General features: G+C 38.8%; 1 protein-coding gene and 1 long non-coding RNA gene across 2 annotated transcripts in view; both read left to right on the top strand.

The window, feature by feature from the left end:
* TRAM1L1 (translocation associated membrane protein 1 like 1) overlaps nucleotides 1-11,606 on the top strand; it is a 55,207-nt gene extending 43,601 nt beyond the window's left edge. The window contains exon 2 of the mRNA XM_086407814.1: nucleotides 9,196-11,606. Within this exon, the coding sequence (XP_086263940.1) occupies nucleotides 9,410-10,729 (1,320 nt within the window). The 5' untranslated portion in view covers nucleotides 9,196-9,409 and the 3' untranslated portion in view covers nucleotides 10,730-11,606. The remainder of the gene's footprint in view (nucleotides 1-9,195) is intronic.
* An 8,571-nt stretch (nucleotides 11,607-20,177) lies between these two features.
* On the top strand, nucleotides 20,178-23,384 carry LOC147371194 (uncharacterized). The gene is made up of 2 exons (XR_015166048.1): nucleotides 20,178-21,645; nucleotides 23,076-23,384. It is a non-coding gene; the product is annotated as an uncharacterized LOC147371194 (long non-coding RNA).
* Nucleotides 23,385-24,640: the final 1,256 nt, after the last annotated feature.

Raw genomic sequence — 24,640 nt, 5'->3', positions numbered from 1 at the left:
GGACAGTAGGCAAAGTAAACAAAAAATAAATAAATGTGGGAAAAATAATAGGTTTAAAAAATTTATAAAAGAGAGAAAAGAAAAAGAAAAGAAAACTTCCCAGAATTGCAAAAGCCCAACCTAGGGGCAGGGGTTTACAACAGTAAAAAGTGTGACTGAGGGGAAAAAAAAAAACAAAACAAAAAAAACTCAAAAGCATAATTAGATTTCATAGTGCCAATAAAAGTGTCAGCTACAACAGAGGAGGAAAAGAAAGGAAAAAATCCAAAAGAATCTACAGAACAAGTCAAAATATAAGAATAAGGTTTTTCTTGAGCTATTCCTATCGGAGTTCTTTTCCTCGCTGGGAGTCTCAGTCCATCTCACCTCCCTAGGATGCCCTCCAACATTGTGCTGATCTCTGGACCTATTGTGGGGGCAGCTCAGAGTCTAACCTGGTCCTACTCCTGTGTGTTTTTGCCTCCAGTGTCCACAGCTATCAGAAATAGTGTGTTTTCTTTTGTTGGAGCTCTCAATGACCTTTTATATATTCCATAGGCACAGAGTCTGCCTAGTTGATCATGTGGATTTAACCTGCAGCTTGTTACAGCTGGTGAGATGGTTTTGGGTCTTCCTCCTTAGCCACACTGCCCCTGGGTTTCAATGGTGATTTTATTTCCACCTGTGCATGTGGGTTGTCCATTGGGGTTTGCTCCTGATGCTGCCCTGGAGGACTTGGGTTTGCCACTATGAGGGCCAAGTGTGGAGGTGGTGCAGCTGCTTGGGTTGCAGGGGTTCTGGTAGCACCAGGTACTCAGGGGAGTTGGTGGCTAGGGCAGCGGACATATAGTGCTATATAAGGGTATGGCAAGCAGTATTGGTCAATGCACTCCAGTATTCTTGCCTGGAGAATCCCGCTACCTGACAGAGAAGCCTGGCAGGCCACAGTCTACAGAGTTGCAAAGAGTCAGACACGACTGAAGCGACTCTGTGCACATAGACACAAGACTTTTTTTTTTTTGCCTGTGGCAGCTCTATCCCAGTGAGTTGAGCATGAAGGTGGCACAGCTGCTTGGCTTGCAGGGATGCTGGTGGCGTCAAATGTGGAGGGACACGCACTGCCTCTCTCGCAAGAGTTATGGCCCTATCAGTCTTTTTTCAAGCCGCTTGTAGCTGGTGATCAGAAGGCCTCTTGGGCCTGTCGTTCTCCATAGCTCCCTCCCTTCAGGCACTTAAAGGGCTCCCTTACCTGAGGTCCTTCTCTGGTGTTTTGAGCATCAGGCACATAGAGGGGGCCCCCTGACTGGTGTGCTACTCTGTAGATTGGCACATCAAGCACTTATGGGGTACCTTAGGTGAGGTCCTACTCTGCAGTTTGGTGCAGCAGTCACTTAAAGGGGCACCCAGGGTGGGGTCCTACTCAGTAGTTCAGTGTGTCATGTGTTTGATGGGCCAGACTCTCTGTTGCTCAGCTACCAGTGCTGGTGAGTGGGGTGAGAGAGGCTATGGTGATAGCTCTACCCCCTACGCGTGACTCAGCAGTATCACTTTGCTGCCATGGCTGCCTGGCTTTCCTTCACAGGCATTTCCCACCACAGTCTCCTCCCTCACATCCCCTTGATTCATCTCTCCGCAATCAACAGCAGCCCTCACCCTGGGATTGTTCCACAGTCCCTAAATGACAGCTCCCAGCAGCTGCACCTTCCAGGGCATCTACTCCCTGTCTGGGGTATGTATGGCTGCAGCAAGGACTATTTAATTCTTATTCCATTTGGACTGCCACAGATCAGCTGTTTCACTCTCAGCCTTCATTGTTTCTCCTCTGACTCAGACAGTTGCCCTGATGTGGGGATCAGACCCGTACTTCAGTTCCCCCACCTGCCGAGGGCAGGTCCAGTCTTAATAACATTCCTAGTTTCCCCCCTAGTTCCTTCCTCCTACCGAGTTTTGCTTGGGTCTATATATTCTTTTTCACTGGTCAGATTCTCCTGTCTGCTCTCAGCTGGTGTTTTTCATGCACTTCTGCGTCTGAAGGTCTATTCTTGATGTATTTATGGATAGAGATGTACTCCATGTTCACCTACTCCTCCACCATCTTGTTCTTCCCATGGAGGCTTTTCTTTATTCCATCAAATCTTAAATCTTATTGCTTGCTGTATTTTTAAAGCCTATGTTTAATATGTCTTATCAGTTATAAAAATGACTTAAATGTAAAAAAATCTCTTTAATTGAATTATTTAAAACTGTTTGAATTGGTTAAACCTCAAGAGACTTTGTAATTTCATGCACAAGCTAAATCATATTATGTTTTGCTTAATGGGGCTAAGTGTTTGGTGATTTCAGTCAATTATCACTGCTAATTATAAACATTGATTTAAAATGACTTGCTTTTGATCTTTTGAAGTAGTTTTCTTCCAACACATCTTACTTCCTCAAATGCTATTGAATTTCAGCATGTAAATGTTGAAATTACTTGAATTATCCAAATTTAAATTATTAAAAATCTGGTATGTTAGAGGTATACAGATATAATTAATTTTTCCATGTGAGATAAGAAATAATACTGAAAAGATGAGGCAGTGTTCATATATAGAGTTCTTAATGTACTTGTTTAACAAAGTCAGAATCAGTGTTCAGTTATCCCTTGGGTGAAGTTGTGTTTTAAAAAGGCATGTAATTCATTTAAAAGAGTATTTTGGCTAAAATAGTCATATAAATAATAATGTTAAGTAATAAAATACACAAAATGTTGTGTAGATAATGGAAAATACTAATTATTTGTATTAATATATACTACCTAAATTATAATGGGGCTTACTATCAATTTTTTTCAAATTTCTTATAACAAAATCAGAATAACATTTGACAAGATACCTTACCCAGTATGTGGCAGTCCTCTTTAAAGGATGTTGTTGTTTAGTAGCTAAGTCATGTGCAACTCTTTGCAACCCCATGGACTATAGCGTTCCAGGCTCCACTGTCCATGGTGATTCTCCAGGCAAGAATCCTGGAATGGGTTGCCATGCCCTCCTCCAGGGCATCTTCCCAACCCAGGGATCGAACCCAGGTCTACCTTATTGCAGGTGGATGCGAATCCTTCCTTTCCTTTCTTGCCTCCACCACAAATTCATTGATGAAATGAAGTTCATTGAAGTTGCATAGTATAATTAATACATTATAATTAATAGCATAATTCACTATTGTATCACAAAGACAAAGATTAACATTAACACGTTAACCTTACTTGGCTTTAGGAAAGCCCTATGAATGTTTATATAGAAACATAGATAGCTTGCACTATTTCCAGATACTAGAAGCCTTGTTAATACCCCTGATGGTGGTTAGCACACGGCAGTTATTGCTTAACTCTCTTTATCTTTGAAAATACATGAACCAATAAATATAAGCAAATAACTTGTAATATTTAGTTTATGTTTTAAAGAACAACAACAAAAAAGAAAAATCTTCCATTTCCCAGGGAGAGAGACTGGGTTTAAATAAAAGATCTTGGGACTTTCCCCAGATAGATGTCCTAATTTCTTTGACCACTGACTGCTGTGTGCATCCCCATTTGACCACTTCCATAGGTGTCTATTGCATTCTTCCTGTGCCTTAGGTATGTGAGACCCAGATACCTTGTTTCTTTCCAAGTATTCAAATGAAGACTAAGTGTAACAGAGGAAAGGACTTAAGGAGCCCTTCTGTGCCTGTATCTAATTTAGTTTTCAAATTCCTGGATAACAAACTTGATCCTCTTGCTCTATTGGCATGAGACTTTGTTTGCATTGAAAGAAATAGTACTTATTTCATATGAGAGGAAAGAAGAATTGCTATTGAAAGGGAAAAAACTATATACCTATTAAAAAACTTAGCCACACATATTCGGGTACAGCTCTTATTAAGAGGTGATATCTGTATCTGCCACCCTCCTAACAAACTACTCCACCTTGAAACTAAAAACTTGTAACTGCTTTGACAATGAAAATTATATGATGTAACTTTCAATGCTGGATCATAAAAGGCCACAAAGCGTCTTTAGCCTAGAAAACTGTCTTAGAGCCTATAGCCACTGCTCCGTGACAATGCCAATACCCACATGGAGAGACCACATATAGGCATTCTGATAGACCCCAGCTGAAACTAGCGTTTATTTCGTAAATTTTATTAGATGATGGACAATACATTCCCTATTGTTGAGCTGCAGATTTTTCTGACAGGACCTTGCTGACCACCTTTCTTTGACAGCTTCTTGAAAACTATGTAGGCAAATATGAATTAGCTTTTTCCCTAGGGCAAGTTTAGCCTTCAGTCAGTTCAGTTCAGTTGCTCAGTCGTATCCGACTCCTTGCAACCCCATGAAGCACAGCACGCCAGGCCTCCCTGTCCATCACCAACTCCCGGGGTTTAGCCAAATTCATGCCTATTAAGTTGGTGATGCCATCCAGCCATCTCATCCTCTGTCATCCCCTTCTTATCCTGCCTTCAATCTTTTCCAACATCAAGGTCTTTTCAAATGAGTCAGCTCTTCGCATCAGGTGGCCAAAGTATTGGAGTTTCAGCTTCAACATCAGTCCTTCCAATGAACACCCAGTACTGATTTCCTTTAGGATAAACTGGTTGGATCTCCTTGCTGTCCAAGGGACTCTCAAGAGTCTTCTCCAATACCACAGTTCAAAAGCATCAATTCTTCTGTGCTCAACTTTCTTTATAGTCCAACTCTCACATCCGTATCGGAGAAGGCATTGGCACCCCACTCCAGTACTCATTTGCCTGGAAAATCCCATGGATGGAGGAGCCTGGTAGGCTTCAGTCCATGGGATTGCTAAGAGTTAGACATGACTGAGAGAATTCACTTTCACTTTTCACTTTTGTGCATTAGAGAAGGAAATGGCAATCCACTCCAGTGTTCTTGCCTGGAGAAACCCAGGGACAGGGGAGCCTGGTGGGCTGCTGTCTATGGGGTTGCACAGAGTCAGATTTGACTTAGCAGGAGCAACACATCCATAGATGACCACTAGAAAAACCATAGCCTTGACTAGATGGACCTTTGTTGACAAAGTAATGCCTCTGCTTTTTAATATGCTGTCTAGGTTGGTCATAACTTTCCTTCCAAGGAGTAAGTGTCTTTTAATTTCATGGCTGCAATCACGATCTGCAGTGATTTTGGAGCCCCCCAAAATAAAGTCAGTCACTGTTTCCCCATCTATTTGCTATGAAGTGATGGGACCAGATGACATGATCTTAGTTTTCTGAATGTTGAGCTTTAAGCCAACTTTTTCACTCTCCTCTTTCACATTTATCAAGAGGCTGTTTAGTTCTTCACTTTCTGCCGTAAGAGTGGGGTCATCTGCATATCTGAGGTTATTGATATTTCTCCTGGCAATCTTGATTCCAGCTTGTGCTTCCTCTAGCCCAGTGTTTCTCATGATGTACTCTGCAAATAAGTTAAATAAGCAGGTGACAATATACAGCCTTGACATACTCCTTTTCCTATTTGAAACCAGTCTGTTGTTCCATGTCTAGTTCTAACTGTTGCTTCCTGACCTGCATACAGATTTCTCAGGAGGCAGGTCAGGTGGTCTGGTATCCCCTTCTCTTTCAGAATTTTCCACAGTTTATTGTGATCCACAGATGTTCAAGCTTGTTTTACAGAAGGCAGAGGAACAAGAGATCAAATTGCCAACATCCGCTGGATCATCGAAAAAGCAAGAGAGTTCCAGAAAAACATCTACTTCTGCTTTATTGACTATGCCAAAGCCTTTGACTGTGTGGATCACAATAAACTGTGGAAAATTCTGAAAGAGATGGGAATACCAGACCACCTGACCTGCCTCTTGGGAAACCTGTATGCAGGTCAGGAAGCAACAGTTAGAACTAGACATGGAACAACAGACTGGTTCCAAACAGGAAAAGGAGTATGTCAAGGCTGTATATTCTCACCCTGCTTATTTAACTTATATGCAGAATACATCATGAGAAATACTGGGCTAGAGGAAGCACAAGCTGGAATCAAGATTGCCGGGAGAAATATCAATAACCTCAGATATGCAGATGACACCACCCTTATGGCAGAAAGCAAAGAAGAACTAAAGAGCCTCTTGATGAAAGTGAAAGAGGAGACTGAAAAAGGTGGCTTAAAGCTCAGCATTCCAAATACTAAGATCATGGCATCTGGTCCCATCACTTCATGGCAAATAGATGGAGAAGCAGTGGAAACAGTGGCTTACTTTATTTTTTGGGGCTCCAAAATCAGTGCAGATGGTGATTGCAGCCATGAAATTAAAAGACGCTTACTCCTTGGAAAGAAAGTTATGACAACCTAGACAGCATATTAAAAAGCACAGACGTTACTTTGCCAACAAAGGTCCATCTAGTCAAGGCTATTGTGTTTCCAGTGGTCATATATGGATATGAGAATTGGACTGTGAAGAAAGCTGAGTGCTGAAGAATTGATGCTTTTAAACTGTGGTGTTGGAGAAGAGTCTTGAGAGTCCCTTGGATTGCAAGGAGAGATCCAACCAGTCCATTCTAAAGGAGATCAGTCTTGAGTGTTCATTGGTAGGACTGATGTTGAAGCTGAAAGCCCAATATTTGGCCACCTGATGCGAAGAGCTGACTCATTTGAAAAGACCCTGATGCTGGGAAAGATTGAGGGCAGCAGGAGAAGGGGACGATAGAAGAAGAGATGGTTGGATGGCACTACCAAATCAATGGACATGGGTTTGGGTGGACTCTGGGAGTTGTTGATAGACAGGGAGGCCTGGCATGCTGCGGTTCATGGGTTGCAAAGAGTTGGACACAACTGAGAAGGCAAACTGAATTGTACTGATACACAGTGAATTGATAAATACAACCAAGCTAACGACTCGATGGACATGAGTTTGAGTAAGCTCTGGGAGTTGGTGATGGACAGTGAAGCCTAGAATGCTGTGATCCATGGGGTCGCAACGAGTCGGACATGACTGAGTGACTGAACTGAACTGAACACAGTCAAAGGCTTTGGCGTAGTCAATAAAGCAGAAATAGATGTTTTTCTGAAACTCTCTTGCTTTTTCGATGGTCCAGTGAATGTTGGCAATTTGATCTCTGGTTCCTCTACCTTTTCTAAAATCAGCTTGAACATCTTGAAGTTCAGAGTTCAGGTGTTGGTGAAGCCTGGCTTGGAGAATTTTGACCATTACTTTTGACTATGAATTTCCTTGTCCTTCTACCGAATAGAGTCTCACAGGTGTTCCAAGGGCATTCTGACTTTTCCAAACTTCAAAGTCTCCTGGTCCTGTTTGAATTCTTGGAAATTTTGAATTTACATTTCTTCTACTGTTTCTTGCTTGGCCTCTTGCATGTATTCTAACCTTATACTTATAAGACTTAATATTAGAAGAACAGTCTAGGGAATCCATATGCAAGTTTCAAAAGTGCTCTAATCACCTAACTTTGTCTTCAAATTGCTCTGCCCAGAAAACTTCAATGGCCTAACTCCTCTCTCTTCTCAGTTCCAAGGGCTCCAAGCTCCCCCTCCACCCTCCATCTCCTAGTTTGTACACAGGGAACTGGAAAATGTGTCCAGGCAGAAAACCAGGCAAATTGTGAGGCTTTCCTCGTTTCTCTCCCTCCTTTCTGTTCTCCAATAACTACAAACAATAATTTAAAGTTTATTGTGTGTAATTTGCCTAGTTTTTCAGTTATTTACAACAGTAGTGGAAGTTCAATCATCATTACTCATTCATGGCCAGAGAAGAAATCTCCATTTGAATTTAATCCTTATCTGTATGTACTACAGGCATAGGGTTGTACATAAAAGTGGAGTACCCCCCATACATTAAATGGTGTAATAATCATAGAGCTATCCACATTTTTTAAATATTGTTATATACCTTTTATTCTTTGTCAAATAGTGCCAATAAAACTCCTGAAATTAAACTGCATGTTATATAATATTATTATAATACTCTTAAAGGTTCTAATAATTTAGACATTTGACATTTTCATGATAATGTTAATAGGAAATATGAAACTAAAATTCAAATACTTACACTATTAATATAAATTTTAAATTAATAATTTAGACTGTAGAATATAATTTGATGACTGAAGAAGTTTCTCTACTTCAAAAATAAGGTGGGGGATGGTGAAAATGTTGTTGGTTTTTCTTTAAGAGATAATTTTAAGCTAACTGAAAATGGCCTTTTTTCTTTTTCTTTTGTTAATAAAATACCATTCACAACTATGCATAAATATTTATTCTGTTCACTTTGATATGTTCCTCTTTTTTGAGGCGAAATCTATCATATTTGCATAGCAAGAGTTGAAAGACCTGTCAAAAATATCAAACAAACATAATCAGAAATCTTAGTGCAGGAATTGCACAACTATTTTTATATTTAGTATTTTACAAAATGATTAGTCATATTGTCTATGTCTATGAGAAAACTGATGAATTCTATATTTTAAATTATTATTTTCAAAAAAATTTTTAAAATTTTTGTAAAGTAAATTTGCACTTTCTTGAATAAACTCAACAATTCCCACTAGACACTGCTCTGTTCTTTGACTGTCTTATCCCTGGCAACTGCCTTCAAGCTTGATTTTTTTTTTTTTCTCTCTTCTTGATGCTCTCATTTTGACTTCAAATCTTAACTCTATCAGTAATGATTATGATCTCATGAAACACAGAACTACTCTGCCTGCAAAGACAAATTTGAAGACTGACATGAACTTTGAATTGATGGAGATATTAACATTTACAAAAGAAGCTATTTCTGATCTGTGAATTTCAGCAAAATTATATGCAAAAACTAATAATGAAAAGTGAATTTCTTGTCTGCTAGAAAGAGGAAATTCATTTGTGGGCTTTGCAGCCAAAAGACCTTTCCATGAACTGATAGCTTTCCAACTTCCCATCCTTTCCCCATTGCCACAAATATTATTATTGTTAATCACGAAACTATTTTTGAGTGTGCTCTATTGCCCTAGCAAAATATTTCCAGGTGCGACTGATCTACCAGCTGTGTGATCTTGGACACACCACTTAACCTCTGTTCCTGTTTCTCATCTGGGGGGAAAAAAAAATACACACACACACACACAACAGTATTTACCTCAATGAGTTTTCTAGAAAGCTTTCATTTATAAAGGGCTTAAAACAGCACCTGGTGAATACTAAGCGCTACTAGAGGACTTTTATCATAACTATTATACTGGTTTTTACATTATCAGTGCTGATGAAGAACAAGAAGAACTCTGTCCTGCTTTGTCACGGTCACTAATGAAGATGCTATGGACAGATCATTTCGGAGCATCTCCGCGGCGGCCGCGGATTTCAAGAGCCGCGGATCAACGTAGAAAAATCAAGGCTTGCAACCCCCGGCCTGGAGCCGGGTAAGGGCGCGGTGCTCGATTTCCTTCCCTGCCTCCGCCGGCCCTAGTGCGCATGCTCAGTCTTGCTCGGCCCAATGCTGTGATTGATTTTTTTCTGGGCGGCCGTGACGACCTGGGACCGGCTCCGGGATGGGGAGTGAAGCCCCCGGAGCCGCCGCAGCGACTGCTGCGGCGCCGTGAGGAGCAGCCACGGGGAGGCAGCTGCCGCTCGTCGGTGAGTAGTCGAACCGCCACCATGACGTTTCGTAAGAAGGGCTCCAAGAACCCCCCACTCCTGAGCCTGGAATTCATCCTGCAGAATCATGCGGACTTTGTCGCCTGTGTGGGGATGTTCTTCGTGCTGGGGCTCATGTTCGAGGGGACAGCAGAAGTGTCGATCGTTTTTATTACTCTCCAGCACGGGGTTACCTTCCCTGCAGCAGAAGCAGAAGCAGAAGCAGAAGCAGAACGAGCCACAGCACCCAAGTTCCTTTATCATTATGGTGCCAAAGACTTGGCCACGGTGTTCTTCTATACGCTGGTGGCAATCATCATTCACGCCACCATTCAGGAGTACGTGTTGGATAGAATTAACAGGCGAATGCAGTTCCCCAAACAGAGGCAAGGCAAATTTTATGAATCTGGTCAGTTTAGCGTATTCTTCCTTGTCTCCTGTATCTGGGGCACATTCATTCTAGTTTCTGAAAACTGCCTGTCAGACCTGGCTGTCTTATGGAAGGCTCATACCCATAACATGATGACATTTCAGATGAAGTTTTTCTACATCTCCCAGTTGGCTTACTGGTTTCACGCCTTTCCCGAACTACTATTCCAGAGAAGCAGACCTCAAGAACTCTCCCAGCAAGCTGTATATGTTGGTCTTCACCTCTTTCACATTGCGGGAGCTTATCTCTTGTACTTGAATCACCTGGGACTTCTTCTTTTGATGATGCATTATTTTGTGGAATTCCTTTCCCACTCTTGCGACCTGTTTTATTTTAGCGACGAGAAGTTCCAGAAGGAGTTTTCTCTATGGGCCATTGTGTTTATTTTGGGTCGACTTGTGACTTTAATTGTTTCTTTGATAACTGCTGGTTTTCAGCTGGCTGGAGGGCATAATGTGATTTCGGATGATTCTGCTGAAGACGTGAACGTGTTGGCAGCTAAAATCGCTGTTCTGTCATCCAGTTGCTCTATCCAAGCATACGTAACATGGAATTTATTTAATGTTCAGCTTCAGAGGTGGATGGAAGAAGATGCGCCTCTTCAGGCTCCAAGTGTGAAGAAGAAACGGATTAAGGGCAGATTTTGTAGAAAAGGAACGGAAAACGGTGTGGCAACTTCAAATAGACTACTAGATTCTCCCCAGATGAGGAAAGAAAAGTCTTCATAATGAATTGCAAGTTAATTGACTAATGTCTCCAAAGAAGTCTGCTCTTTACTATAACATCCATTTCTTTGCTAAGAGAAGAAAATGGCAACCAGTATTCTTGCCAGGATGGACAGAGGGGCCTGGTTGGGGGCAGTCAATAGGGTCACAAAAGAGTCGGACACCACTGAGCAACTGAGCTCGCGGGTACACACACGCACACAAACACACACACATGCCTATCTTCGCTAGAGAATTTTCTGTTCTTGAAAATATATTGTCTTTGATTTTTGCTACTGTACTCTGTAAGGTATTTTTTGAAGGCATTTGAGGGGAGAGTGAGTATTATAAGTGCAAAAACATTTAGACTAAGCTATTCATCATCAAAATAGTTTAAATATTTCTACGCTGTTTTATTTTATTTTTTCTTTTTACCTTTGAACATTTTCCTAATGATTTGTAGAGATAACTCCAAAATTCATGTGTCAGTGACACAGTTCTTACTCCTGCCAATCTTTTGTAATGTTAACCAGATGGTCTTTTATAGCAATTACATATTTTTAATGTTCTCTTCCAGGATAAAACAGAAATATTATAAATCTGGAATTCGATTTCATTAGTTTTTCTGTATTCCCTAAGTCTTAGAATTGTTTTTTAATTTACAGCTGGAGAAAAGATTTGTAAAATCACCAAAATAATGATGTGTTTTATAGGTAATGGTTGTTACATCCCACTAAAAACCCCAAGATACTAATGGTTAACATGTGGCGATTTATTGCTATATATTGAATCAAAATATCTTGAATTAATATAAAATTAGCACTAGGAAGTAAAATCATGCTTGTTCATTTTAAACGCTTATAAACTGGAAATCAGAAAATTAAAGATGGTTTAAAGAAAATCAGCCTTAAATAGCTTTTTTTGATACATGTATTAAAAATTATTCTTAATGAGGTTTGTAATAAGTGTGATATCCACAGCATCTTAAGAGAATATTATTTAACCTGTAAATCATTTTGAAAAGTAATGCTTATTTGATTTATATCTCTAAAAAGAATGTCATCTGATTACATGTTGAAAACATTGAATATACTAACCTTAAATGTGAATATCATATTCTTATGAAAGTTTTTCTAAAATAATATAAATATAGCTTTGCTTCCATCTTTAATTGGGAAATATTTATCTGTATGAGACATATTTTGGAGAGATATATGTCTATATGTATTTTATATGTATATACACACACAGACACACACACACACACACACATATATATATGTCCTATCTTTACAGAAGCCAGTAGAAACAATGGAATGCAGTGGGTATTTACTATATTTATTTTTTTACTCTCAACCTTTAGTTTGATTTTATTTCTATAATGTGAGTGCTTATATTTTTTTCAGTAGTCAGTGCTTTAAAAATATGCTAGGATAAGATTATATACTTCCTGTTGCTCTCTGTTTTCCCCTGCTATGTCTCCCATCTCTCTACTTTTGATAACTTTCCCTTGGCTTGTTGTAAGTAATCCAGCCTTCCTAATCATGGGGGTCCCTGCAAATTAAACTTAGTACATGAGTATTGTGGACCAAAGGGAGGGCCCGCTTTTAGCAAAATATTCTTTTATGTTCTTTCTGCTTTGAGAAGTACATAACGAAGCAAGATTGTTTCTGTTTTGTCTGTAGAATCCACCATCCTGTGGCTTTTCTTTGTTTTTCTCAGTTGCTTCATACTGTAGTTTTGGTAGCACATGCTCTAGTTCCGAGGAGAAGGCAATGGCACCCCACTCCAGTACTCTTGCCTGGAAAATCCCATGGACGGAGGAGCCTGGAAGGCTGCAGTCCATGGGGTTGCTGAGGGTCGGACACGACTGAGAGACTTCACTTTCACTTTTCACTTTCATGCATTGGAGAAGGAAATGGCAGCCCACTCCAGTGTTCTTGTCTGGAGAATCCCAGGGACGGGGGAGCCTGGTGGACTGCCGTCTATCGGGTTGCACAGAGTCGGACAGGACTGAAGTGACTTAGCAGCAGCAGCAGCTCTAGTTCTGAAGTACAAGAAACTCCGCTTCTATCAACCACCATGCAGTTAGTTGTAAAACAAAGATTTCCAACTTCTCATAAGAAAGACTGTTCTTTTTCACTTCCCTCATTTCTAAAGAATCCTCCCCTGTTACTTATAACCTCATTCCTGGAAACAAATTTTTTATCCATTATATATGTAATTTATTTTCCAGTAAGTGCAGGCCTGACTCAGTCTAGGAAACGACAGCAAGAAATACATTTCCTTATGTGATTGGCAATGCCAAGAGTTAAACTGGGCTTGATATTAAATATGATTAGGGTCCAGAACAATTTACCCGAGATTTTCTGGGGCTCTGTCCTCCTCAGTTTATCCATTTGACAGCAAAGGACTACAGATATTCTAGGCTTCATATCTGCATACCACATACATGATAGAGAGGAAGAGAGGAAATCTGATCACGTGTCACTGAGAGTCACCTTTACTGAACTTATTTGATATAGTGTTGTACTGGACTGATTGGCGAAGTCAGGTTATATGCTTCACCTGTGAAAAAAGGCAAAGCTTTCTTGTAAAATGTGGATCCACAAGGAGTAGCAAGGTTGAGGAAAAATAAGGGGAAGGATGCTGGGTACATCTCAACTATTCATAAGAATTCAATACAGAAAAGAAATGTATGTGAAGTAAATTATGAAAGTCACCCTATAAATGAAATTCAGCACAATACAAATTTCTAAGTTCCTTTTAAAAATTCTTAAAAACATGCCATTCTTAAAAAACATGTCATAATAAATCTCAGTGTGACAATTTGATTTCTGTCAAAATGGATGACATGGAAGCAAAACTTTCCATTTTCATTATTCAAGGTGTTATTAAATCAAACATTAGTTACCCCTGTGAAAATTTACTTAATTAATATTTAATCACTGAGTGTTGAGAAAGTCATAAAGATGTCTGATCATTGACTTTGAAGATATCACTCTGATTAATGGATCAGTGTTAGTGCTTGCCAAGCTTTATTCTTTAGGTATATCTATATGCATTGATTTTCTAGGATAGATGTAGAGTGGATTTTCTTTAAAAAGTTATTCTGCCAGCATTTATTTATAAATGTATCTCATTTTAAAAATAAATAGTAGAAGTATGTTACTCAACCTACCTGTCTCAAAGAAATAAGCATATTATATTCCTAGTGATCAGTATAATTCTACATTTCATTTATGTAAGAAAGCAACAACCTGTAGATATTTCTTCATTTATATCTAGTCAGTATTTAATTATTAGTAGAGGAAATATGTACTGCCAATAGTGTGTTAACTTGGAATAGATTCTCAAGAATATTAATTGAAACATTAATATTTTAAAGCTTTTTGAAGACATAAAATATTCTGATATCTTTTTAATCCAGAAAAACCTGGGCAAAGTTTTAAGTTCTCACTCAACTAAATGGAATAATTTATATAGTATAATAAAAGACATTACCGATGATTTACATAGGAAATGATGTATTGGAGCAGTTCCTGAGATGAAATTCTTGCGGGAGAAGTATCCTTGAGGATGTGGCATGTGGAGTGGGCTAAAACTTGGGTATTTGAGTTATGGCAGAGAATACATTCCCGTTTCAAGTCATAGATAATTCACTCGCCTGGCTGAAGTGGGTATATAGTGTGGGTGAGCAAAAGGAAGTAATTGAGGCTTAATAACAGATCAGATTACCAGAGAATTCACAAATACTTCTTGAATTTCTCTGGAAATAGAGGATTTTTTTAACTGCTGTGTTTGAATAAAATCTATATCCCGTGAGACACTTTTGTACAAAATAAAACAGTGATTAATAATACATACTAAATAAGACAGTAGTATCTGCCAAGTCCCCTCAATTATGTAGGAAGATTATCATAAATTCAACATACAAAACCCCTACCTTTCTAAATATTAGAACTGTTCTCATGATTACACAGTCATGTGACTATCTAAATTTTGGCTTCTAGACCCTCATAAGCAAATCCTTTGTAGGTCCTGCACCACTTCTGGCACTTCTAAGTATTTCAATAAATATATAATAAGTCAAACATTAGAAAGCTGTCTCAGACAATTCATGTTCTTTGGACCTTTGTGTTTGGGGCTACTACATTATGTCAACTGATCTTTTTTCATTTTACAATTTCAAAATTACATTGATATATAAACTGACTACTTCAGAGGATAATTACAAAACTTAAAAAATGACAGTGGAATGTGATATGCGGTTTGCTTAATTTTGACATGAACAGAACTTAACAGTAATGATACGGACATCTTCTGTCATAAAAGTTATTAGAGTTGCTGTTAAGGAATATGGCTTTTTGATAATTCAGGCAAAATACCTATTTTAAATAAAGGGAAAGTGAATTCCCTAAATAAAAAGTAAAAAAATACTCAGTTTCAATATCAACAGCACTATTCTTCAAATCAAGTAATGTCAGTGCATAGAATCTCATGGCCTGATGAAAATTTGAGAAAAGAGAACATTACCTCATGCCCTAAGGCATGGGATTTTACCTAAGCCATCACACACTATAAAGTATTTACATCCCAAGATAGATTTAATATTTCTTCCTCTTGCTGCTTAATTAATTTTGAAAAGCTGGCCCTCAAATACAGAATTGCCAAAATATGTATTTTAAAATCTTAATACATTAAAAAAATATGTTTCCAGTTGTATTGTTATAAATTCAGCAATGAAAGGTAGTAATAAGATTATAAATGATGTTTAACAAAAGTCAGTTTTAAGCCTTTACTTTGGCCCTTAGATCTGTGTGTACTTTGTAAGACCTTTAAACATTTTAAGTGTTGGATTGCATGTCACCAAAATGGCAAAGATATTTATATATTTTAAAAAGCTACTATAAAGGTTAAAAATGCATTCACATACAAAGTTATAAATAGTTTGTATGTGTGTATGTGTATATATGGTTTCCTTGGTGGCTCAGTATTAAAGAACCTGCTTGCCAAGGCAAGAGACACAGCTTTCTATCTCTGGGTGGGAAAGATCCCCTGGAGAAGGAAATGGCAACCCACTTTAGTATTCTTGCCCAGGAAATCCCATGGATAGAGGAGCCTGGTAAGCTACAGTCCATGGGGTCACAAAAAGAGTCAGAAATGACTTAGCAACTAAATAACAACATGTGTATGTATAGAGCTATTGTTAACAGATGTAAATTAACAAGATAATATTTGTTCATGTATTGCCTCTGTATACTTTCACATTCTATGAATGTATACAGTCTCATTTGAAAGTGAAAGTTGCTCAGTTGTGTCCGACTCTTTGCAACCCTATGGATTTAGCCTGCCAGGCTCCTCTGTCCATTCCCTTTTCCAGAAGATCTTCCCACCCCAGGGATCAAACCTGGGTCTCCTGCATTGCAGCCACATTCTTTACCATCTGAGACACTAGGGAATACCCACAATCTAATTTAATATATACATATATGTGTTTATGCATATACGTATGTGTACATATGCATACACATAGATTGCTGCCATGCATTTGCATATTTAGTTTTCAATAAACTATTTTTTTTTTTCTTGGAGAAGGAAATGGCAACCCACTCTAGTACTCTTGCTTGGAAAATTCTATGGACAAAGGAGCCTGGTAGGCTACAGTCCAAAGGGTCGAAAGAGTTGGACACGACTGAGCAACTTCACTTCAAACTATTTTTTAGAAGAGTTTTGGGGTTTAAGCAAAACTAAGCAGAAAGCACAAAGCTCCCATATATCCCCAGATCTACACCACAGCCCCACCCTAATACCCATGCATATATCTTTCCCTATTATCAGCATCCTACATCACTGTGGTATGTTTGTTAACAATCAGTGAATTTACAGTAACACATCACAGTCACCGAAAGTCCATAGTTTACAAGCAACCTCACTCTTGGTGTTGTACATTTTATCAGTTTTAACAACCATATAATGACATGTGTCTACCCTAATCAAAGAAAATAATTTCATTTTCTAATAATCCGCTGTGTGCCACCAATCATACATCCCTCTTCTGTGCATTTTTATGTACTTTACAGATATATAGCATTGAGTTTTCCATCATGTCTGGGTAGGAAGAAATAAAAGATTTAAATATAGTCATAGTTCCACCTCTATATCTAGATGAAATTTAGTAAGGAATTCTTTACCCATATGTATGAATTATTGTTGACTAATAACATACATTGCAAATATATATCACTAAAATGTATACAAATTGTCTAGAGTAAATGCACACTTATTATATTAAAAAGTTAACTAAATGCATAGTAACTATAGACTTTATTTTACATAAGTGATAGAAAATACAAATGGTATTATATGAAATCTCTTGTTATATATTCTGAATATAGGTCATTTACTTGAAACATTTGAAATAATTTGTTCAGTTGCTAAATCCTATCTGATTCTTTGTGACCCAATGAACTGCAGCACTCCAGGCCTCCCTGTCCTTCACCATCTCCCAGAGCTTGCTTAAAGTCATGTCCATTGAGTCAGTGATGTCATCCAATCACCTCATCCTCTGTCACCCCCTTCTCCTCATACCCTCAGTCTTTCCCAGCATTCCAGTCTTTTCCAATGAGTCAGTTCTTTGAGTCAGGTGGCCAAAGTACTGGAGCTTCAGCATCAGTCCTTCCAATGAATATTCAGGGTTGATTTTCTTTAGGATTAACTGGTTTGATCTCCTTGCAGTCCAAGGGACTCTCAAGAGTCTTCTCCAGCACCATTATTCGAAAGCATCAATTCTTCTGTGCTCAGCCTTCTTTATGGTGCAATTCTCACATCTGTTCATGACTGCTGGAAACAGCATTGACTATACAGATCTTTATTAGCAAAGTGATGTCTCTGCTTTTTAATATGTTGCTGAAGTTTGACATAACTTTACTTTAAAGGAGCAAGTGTCTCAATTTCATGGCTGCAGTCACCATCTTCAGTGATTTTGGAACCCAAGAATATAAAATCTGCCCTTATTTCCATTTTTTTCCCATCTATTTGCCATGAAGTGATGGGACTGGATGCCATGACCTTAGTTTTTTAAATGTTGAGTTTTAAGCCAGCTTTTTCATTCTCCTCTTTTATCTTCATCAAGAGACTCTTTAGTTCTTCTTTGCTTTCTGCCATAAGGGTGGTGTCATCTGCATATCTGAGGTTATTGATATTTCTTCTGGCAATCTTAATTCCAGCCTGTGCTTCATCCAGCCCAGGTTTTTGCATGATGTACTCTGCATAGAAGTTAAATAAGAATGGTGTCTATATACAGCCTTGATGTATGGCTTTTCCAATTTTGAACCAGTCTGTTGTTCCATATCCAGCTCTAACTGTTGCTTCTTGACCTGCATAAGGCTTCTCAGGAGACAGGTAAGGTGGTCTTGTATTCTCATATCTTTAAGAATTTTTCATAGTTTGCTGTGATCCACACAGTTGAAACCATTGGTCTACATAAATTATGATAAGCACAAAGATTAAGTTCTTATCATATTCAAATTTAAATTTCAGACTAAATAGATGAACTAAGCATTTATTTTGGGAAATCAAATAGCATCAACAAGTATTTTAGTAGTTATCAGTACTAGGTATTAGGTAACACACATTTTTCATCATTGCTTTCTTATTAACTCACATAGTGTTTCATAGTTGTGATTTGCCAAACTTTTTGAAAGTTGAGTCCTTTTATTGACTTAAGAATTAAATTCAATTCAGTTCAGTTCAGTTCAGTCGCTCAGTCATGTTTGACTCTTTGCGACCCCATGAATCACAGCATGCCCATCATCCCTGTCCATCACCAAATTCTGGAGTTCACTCAAACTCATGTCCACCAAGGTGGGGATGCCATCCAGCCATCTCATCCTCTGTCGTCCCCTTCTCCTCCTGCCCCCAATCCCCCCTAGAATCAGGGTCTTTTCCAATAAGTCAGCTCTTCACATGAGGTGGCCAAAGTATTGGAGTTTCAGCTTTAGCATCAGTCCTTCCAAAGAACACACAGGACTGATCTCCTTTAGGATGGACTGGTTGGACCTCCTTGAAGTCCAAGGGACTCTCAAGAGTCTTCTCCAGCACCACAGTTCAAAAGCGTCAATTCTTTGGCGCTCAGCATTCTTCATGACTTCCCTGGTGGCCTAGATGGTAAAGCGTCTGTCTAAAATGTGGGAGGCCTGGGTTCGATCCCTGGGTCGGGAAGATTCCCTGGCGAAGGAAATGGCAATACACTCCAGTACTAGTGCTTGGAAAATCCCATGGACAGAGGAGCCTGGTAGGTTATAGTCCATGGGGTTGCAAAGAATCAGACACGACTGAGCGACTTCACTCAGTCACTTTCTTCACAGTCCAACTCTCACATCCATAAATGACCACTGGAAAAACCATAGCTTTGACTATACGGACCTTTGTTGGCAAAGTAATGTCTCTGCTTTTTAATATGCTGTCTAGATTGGTCATAAGTTTCCTTCCAAGGAGTTAGATTCTTAATTCCATGGCTGCAGTCACCATCTGCAGTGATTTTGGAGCCCCCCAAAAATAAAGTCTGACACTGTTTCCACTGTTTCCCCATCTATTTTTCATGAAGAATTGGGACCAGATGCCATGATCTTAGTTTTCTGAATGCTGAGCTTTAAGCCAAATTTTTCACTCTCCTCTTTCACTTACATCAAGAAGCTTTTTAGTTCCTCTTCACTTTCTACCATAAGGGTGGTGTCATCTGCATATCTGAGGTTATTGATATTTCTTCAGGCAAGCTTGATTCCAGCTTGTGTTTCTTCCAGCACAGCGTTTCTCATGATGTACTCTGCATATAAGTTAAATAAGCAGGGTGACAGTATATAGTCTTGACATACTCTTTTTCCTATTTGGAACCAGTCTGTTGTTCCATGTCCAGTTCTAACTTGCTTCCTGACCTGCATATAGGTTTCTCAAGAGGCAAATCAGGTGGTCTGCTATTCCCATCTCTTTCAGAATTTTCCACAGTTTTTTGTGATCCACACAGTCAAAGGCTTTGGCATAGTCAATAATCAGAAATAGATGTTTTTTTTCTGGAATTCTCATGCTTTTTTGATAATCCAGTGGATGTTGGCAATTTGATTTCTGGCTCCTCTGCCTTTTCTAAAATCAGCTTGAACATCAGGGAGTTCACGGTTCACGTATTGCTGAAGCCTGGCTTGGAGAATTTTGAGCATTACTTTACTAGCATGTGAGATGAGTGCAAGTGTGCAGTAGTTTGAGCATTCTTTGGCATTGCCTTTCTTTGGGATTGGAATGAAAACTGACCTTTTCAAGTCCTGTGGCCCCTGCTGAGTTTTCCAAATTTGCTGGCATAGTGAGTGCAGCAAATTTCACAGAGTGCAGTGACTTTCACAGAGTCATCTTTCAGGATTTGAAATAGCTCAACTGGAATTCCATCACCTCCAGTAGCTTCGTTTGTAGTGATGCTTTCTAAGGCCCACTTGACTTCACATTCCTGGATGTCTGGCTCTAGGTGAGTGATCACACCATTGTGATTATCTGGGTCGTGAAGATCTTTTTTGTACAGTTCTTCTGTGTATTCTTGCCACCTCTTCTTAATATCTTCTGCTCCTTTAGGTCCATACCATTTCTGTCTTTTATCGAGCCCATTTTTGCATAGAATGTTCCACTGGTATCTCTAATTTTCTTGAAGAGACCTCTAGTCTTTCCCATTCTGTTGTTTTCCTCTATTTCTTTGCATTGTTTGCTGAGGAAGGTTTTCTTATCTCCCCTTGCTATTCTTTGGAACTCTGCATTCAAATGGTTATATCTTTCCTTTCTTCCTTTGCCTTTCTCTTCTCTTCTTTTCACAGCTATTTGTAAGGCCTCGTCAGACAACCATTTTGCCTTTTTGCGTTTCTTTTTCTTGGGGATGAATTTGATCGCCGCCTGCAGTACAATGTCACAAACCTCTGTCCATAGTTCATCAAGCACTCTTATCAGATCTAGTCCCTTAAATCTGTTTCTCACTTCCACTGGATAAGGGAATTGATTGAGGTCATACCTGAATGGTCTAGTGGTTTTCCCTACTTTCTTCATTTTAAGTCTGAATTTGGCAATAAGGAGTTCATGATCTGAGCCACAGTCAGCTTCCCGTCTTGTTTTTGCTGACTGTATAGAGCTTCTCCATCTTTGGCTGCAAAGAATATAATCAATCTGATTTTGGTTTTGGCCATCTGGTGATGTCCATGTTTAGAGTCTTCTCTTGTGTTGTTGGAAGAGGGTGTTTGCTATGACCAGTGTGTACTCTTGGCAAAACTCTATTAGCCTTGGCCCTGCTTCATTCCGTACCCCAAGGCCAAATTTGCCTTTGCTGCAAGTGTTTCTTGACTTCCTACTTTTGCATTCCAGTCCCCAATAATGAAAAGGACATCTTTTTTGGGTATTAGTTCTTAAAGGTCTTGTAGGTCTTCATAGAACCATTCAACTTCAGCTTCTTCAGTGTTACTGGTTGGAACATAGGCTTGGATTACCATGATATTGAATGGTTTTCCTTGGAAATGAACAGAGGTCATTCTGTCATTTTTTAGATTGCATCCAAGTACTACATTTCGGACTCTTTTGTTGACTGTGATGGGCTACTCCATTTCTTCTAAGGGACTCCTGCCCACAGTAGTAGATATAATGGTCATCTGAGTTAAATTCACCCATTCCAGTCCATGTTATTTCGCTGGTTCCTAGAATGTTGACTTTCACTCTTGCCATCTCCTGTTTGACCACTTCCAATTTGCCTTGATACACGTCCAAGGAGCGGCGGCTGCATGGGCACAGGAGGGTTGAGAGGAGCTACTCCACGTTCAAGGTCAGGAGGGGCTGCTGTGAGAATACCCCTCATCCAAGGTAAGGAGCAGCAGCTGCAATTTGCTGGAGCAGCCATGAAGAGATACCCCACGTCCAAGGTACGAGAAACCCAAGTAAGACGGTAGTTGTTGAGAGGGCAACAGAGGGCAGACACACTGAAACCTTAATCACAGAAAACTAACCAATCTTATCACATGGACCACAGCCTGTCTAACTCAATGAAACTAAGCCTTGCCGTGTGGGGCCACCCAAGACGGATGGGTCATGATGGATAAGTCTGACAGAATGTGGTCCACTGGAGAAGGGAATGGCAAACCACTTCAGTATTCTTGCCTTGAGAACCCAATGAAAAGTATGAAAAGGCAAAATGATAGGATACTGAAAGAGGAACTCCCCAGGTTGGTAGGTGCCCTATATGCTACTGGAGATCAGTTGAGAAATAACTCCAGAAAGAATGAAGGGATGGAGCCAAAGCAAGCACTACACCCAGTTGTGGATGTGACTGGTGATAGAAGCAAGGTCCGATGCTGTAAAAAGAACTGTTGCATAGGAACCTGGAATGTTAGGTGCATGTATCAAGAATTAAAGTAATGTCCTCTAAATATGAAGCTACCATTAGAATCGTCAATATATGAAGCAGACTGTCATTTTGAATGTGCCCATGAAGATGTGACATTTGCTCCACATATTTAGCAGCACTTTTGTAATAGTGAAAAATAAGAACAAACAAATCTTTCAACAAGATTTTTGAAAACATGCAAAAGACTAAGGGTGGGGATGGGAAATGCTTTATAGTGGGAAGTGAGATTAAGATTTTATGTTGGTCAATATTATCTGACATGATTTTTAGACATCCTTACGTACTCTTGGACCTCAGAGGAATGGTCAAAGCTAAAGATATCAGTTTGGGAGTCATCAGCATAAAGATGTTTAAATAAAGATGCTGACCATGATCATCTAAGGAGAGAGTATAAATAGGGAAGGGAAGAAGTGCCAGTACTTAGCCTTGGAGCATTCTAACAGGTGCTAATCAAGCTGTGGAATAAGAGGCAACAAGGAAACTGTTGGCTGGTGTGGAAGGAGAAAGACCAAAAAGTGGAGGGTGCCCTGCATCACAGAACCTAAACCTTGAGTGCCTACTGGTGAGGTGGTCAGACAGCAAATATAAACAGTGTGACAGAACTCAAAAGCAAAGTGTGTGGAGAGAACAAAGATATCACTTGCACCCAGCACTTTGCAAGTTCAAGATCCTTCAGATTAACAATAAATAACACCTGTATCTGCACAATGTAGGCCACGGGAGGCATGGGTGAGATCAGTTTCAGTGGAGTGCTGGGAATGAAAGCCCTTGTAGAATAGATTGCAGAGAGACTGGAAGGTGAGCAGGTGTGACACGGTATTACAAATACTTTCTCAACAAATGTCTGTGTGAAGTGGAGCAGAGAAATGGAAACACATGCTGGTATGCAATAAACAAAGAGGAATATGATGTTAGAAAGAGTTAGTTTGATGTTATTGTTTTATTTAGGATGGAAGAGATTATAGAAGATGTGTATATTTATAGGCTGAAAAAGAGTTGAAGTGACAGAGAGGACAAGGATGCCAACTGCAAGAGGAAGGCCAGATGTCATGAATCCACTGAAGAAATGTGTTTACCATATGGATTCCTGATTTGAAAAGAGAACTTTAAAATTAATCTGCAGCTCATATATTTTTAGGCAATATTTGGAACATCTGTATATGATGGATATTTTTGTATGGAGATTTTTTAAAATATAAAAAAAATTGAATATATTTTAAATGTAAAAATCAATAATAAATTTTATCCATACATATATATGTGTCTGCCTTTATTGTGTATTATATATTACTACATTACAGTAGATTTAGATTTCTCATTATCACCATTAAAATATGAGTGGAAGTAATAGTATAAAATATGTGAAAGGATGGCATTAGTTGATCCTTGTCCTGTTTTTTTCCCCAATATGTAGTATTCTGACTTAAGCAATTTTTTTTTTCTCTCAGAAAAGAAGGAAAAAAATCTATACAGATAAGAAAGATGTGAACTAAACATTTGCAGTTGGCCTCTCTGTTTGGCTAACAATTGACAAACAATCCATACCATTTTGTAGAGATGATGTTGATGTCTATCTCGGTCAGTCAATGAAAGACTTTGTCCAACTAAACAGAAGGAGACTGTCCCCAAAGAATAGTAGATTATTATCAGAAAGCTTGCAAAAAATATGTGCAGATATTTATTCAACTAGCCAATCTTATCATTTCTATTAGAATGTATTCCACAGTTCTCCGATCCTAGCAGTATTTTAAATGTTCATGAGTTCTCATATATTCTTTCTAACATGCAACACACACCTATTACTCATTATAGTAAATATGTGCCACATTTTAAGATTTTAAAGTTTTGTTTTTGGAAACACAAACTAGGATTCTACAGGTTCAGCCATCTTGTCATTTGGGCAGTTAGCCCATTTATTCAGTGAAATTCTAGCAGTCAGCCATCAGAAAGGTTTAAACTCTTATCAGAAAGTAGCTTAACCCCAGCAACGACAAACTCAGAACCTGATATAATGCCTTCAACTATGGAACTGCTGTTGAAATTTTTATGTATTTTACCACATATGTATTATAACACATTCCAAATTGGAATTTAAATCTGTAGAGGCTTGCTGAAAATGGGTAAAATCTAATCTTTCAAATTTGTGAAATATAATCTCTTTAAATAAAATCTCTCTATTTAGACTACTAATTAAAACATTATTAAAATACAAAATGTATACATATAGAATAGCTCTTTGTATCTTTAGAATACCTATAGAAAAAATTTTAAGTATCACTTTATCCTCTATATAGCAGAGTCAAAACTGCAGCGAAATTTATAACTTGTAGGGAAAAAATCAAATATATAATCATGAAAACACTAACAAACCAAACTGTCAAATACTGCATGCATTTAAAATTTCAGCAGATGATGAAAAGCTTTTTGAAAGTATTATATCTCTTGCTATAAAGTGAAGTCGCTCAGTCATGTCTGACTCTTTGCGAACCCATGGACTGTAGCCCACCAAGCTC

This window comes from Bos grunniens, chromosome 6, assembly GCF_055505025.1.
Source record: "Bos grunniens cultivar Pamir isolate PY7600 chromosome 6, Bosgru_T2T1.0, whole genome shotgun sequence".
NCBI lineage: Eukaryota > Metazoa > Chordata > Mammalia > Artiodactyla > Bovidae > Bos > Bos grunniens.
The sequence above is the reverse complement of the archived record's forward strand: the minus strand, read 5'-3'. Positions and strand labels throughout refer to the sequence as shown.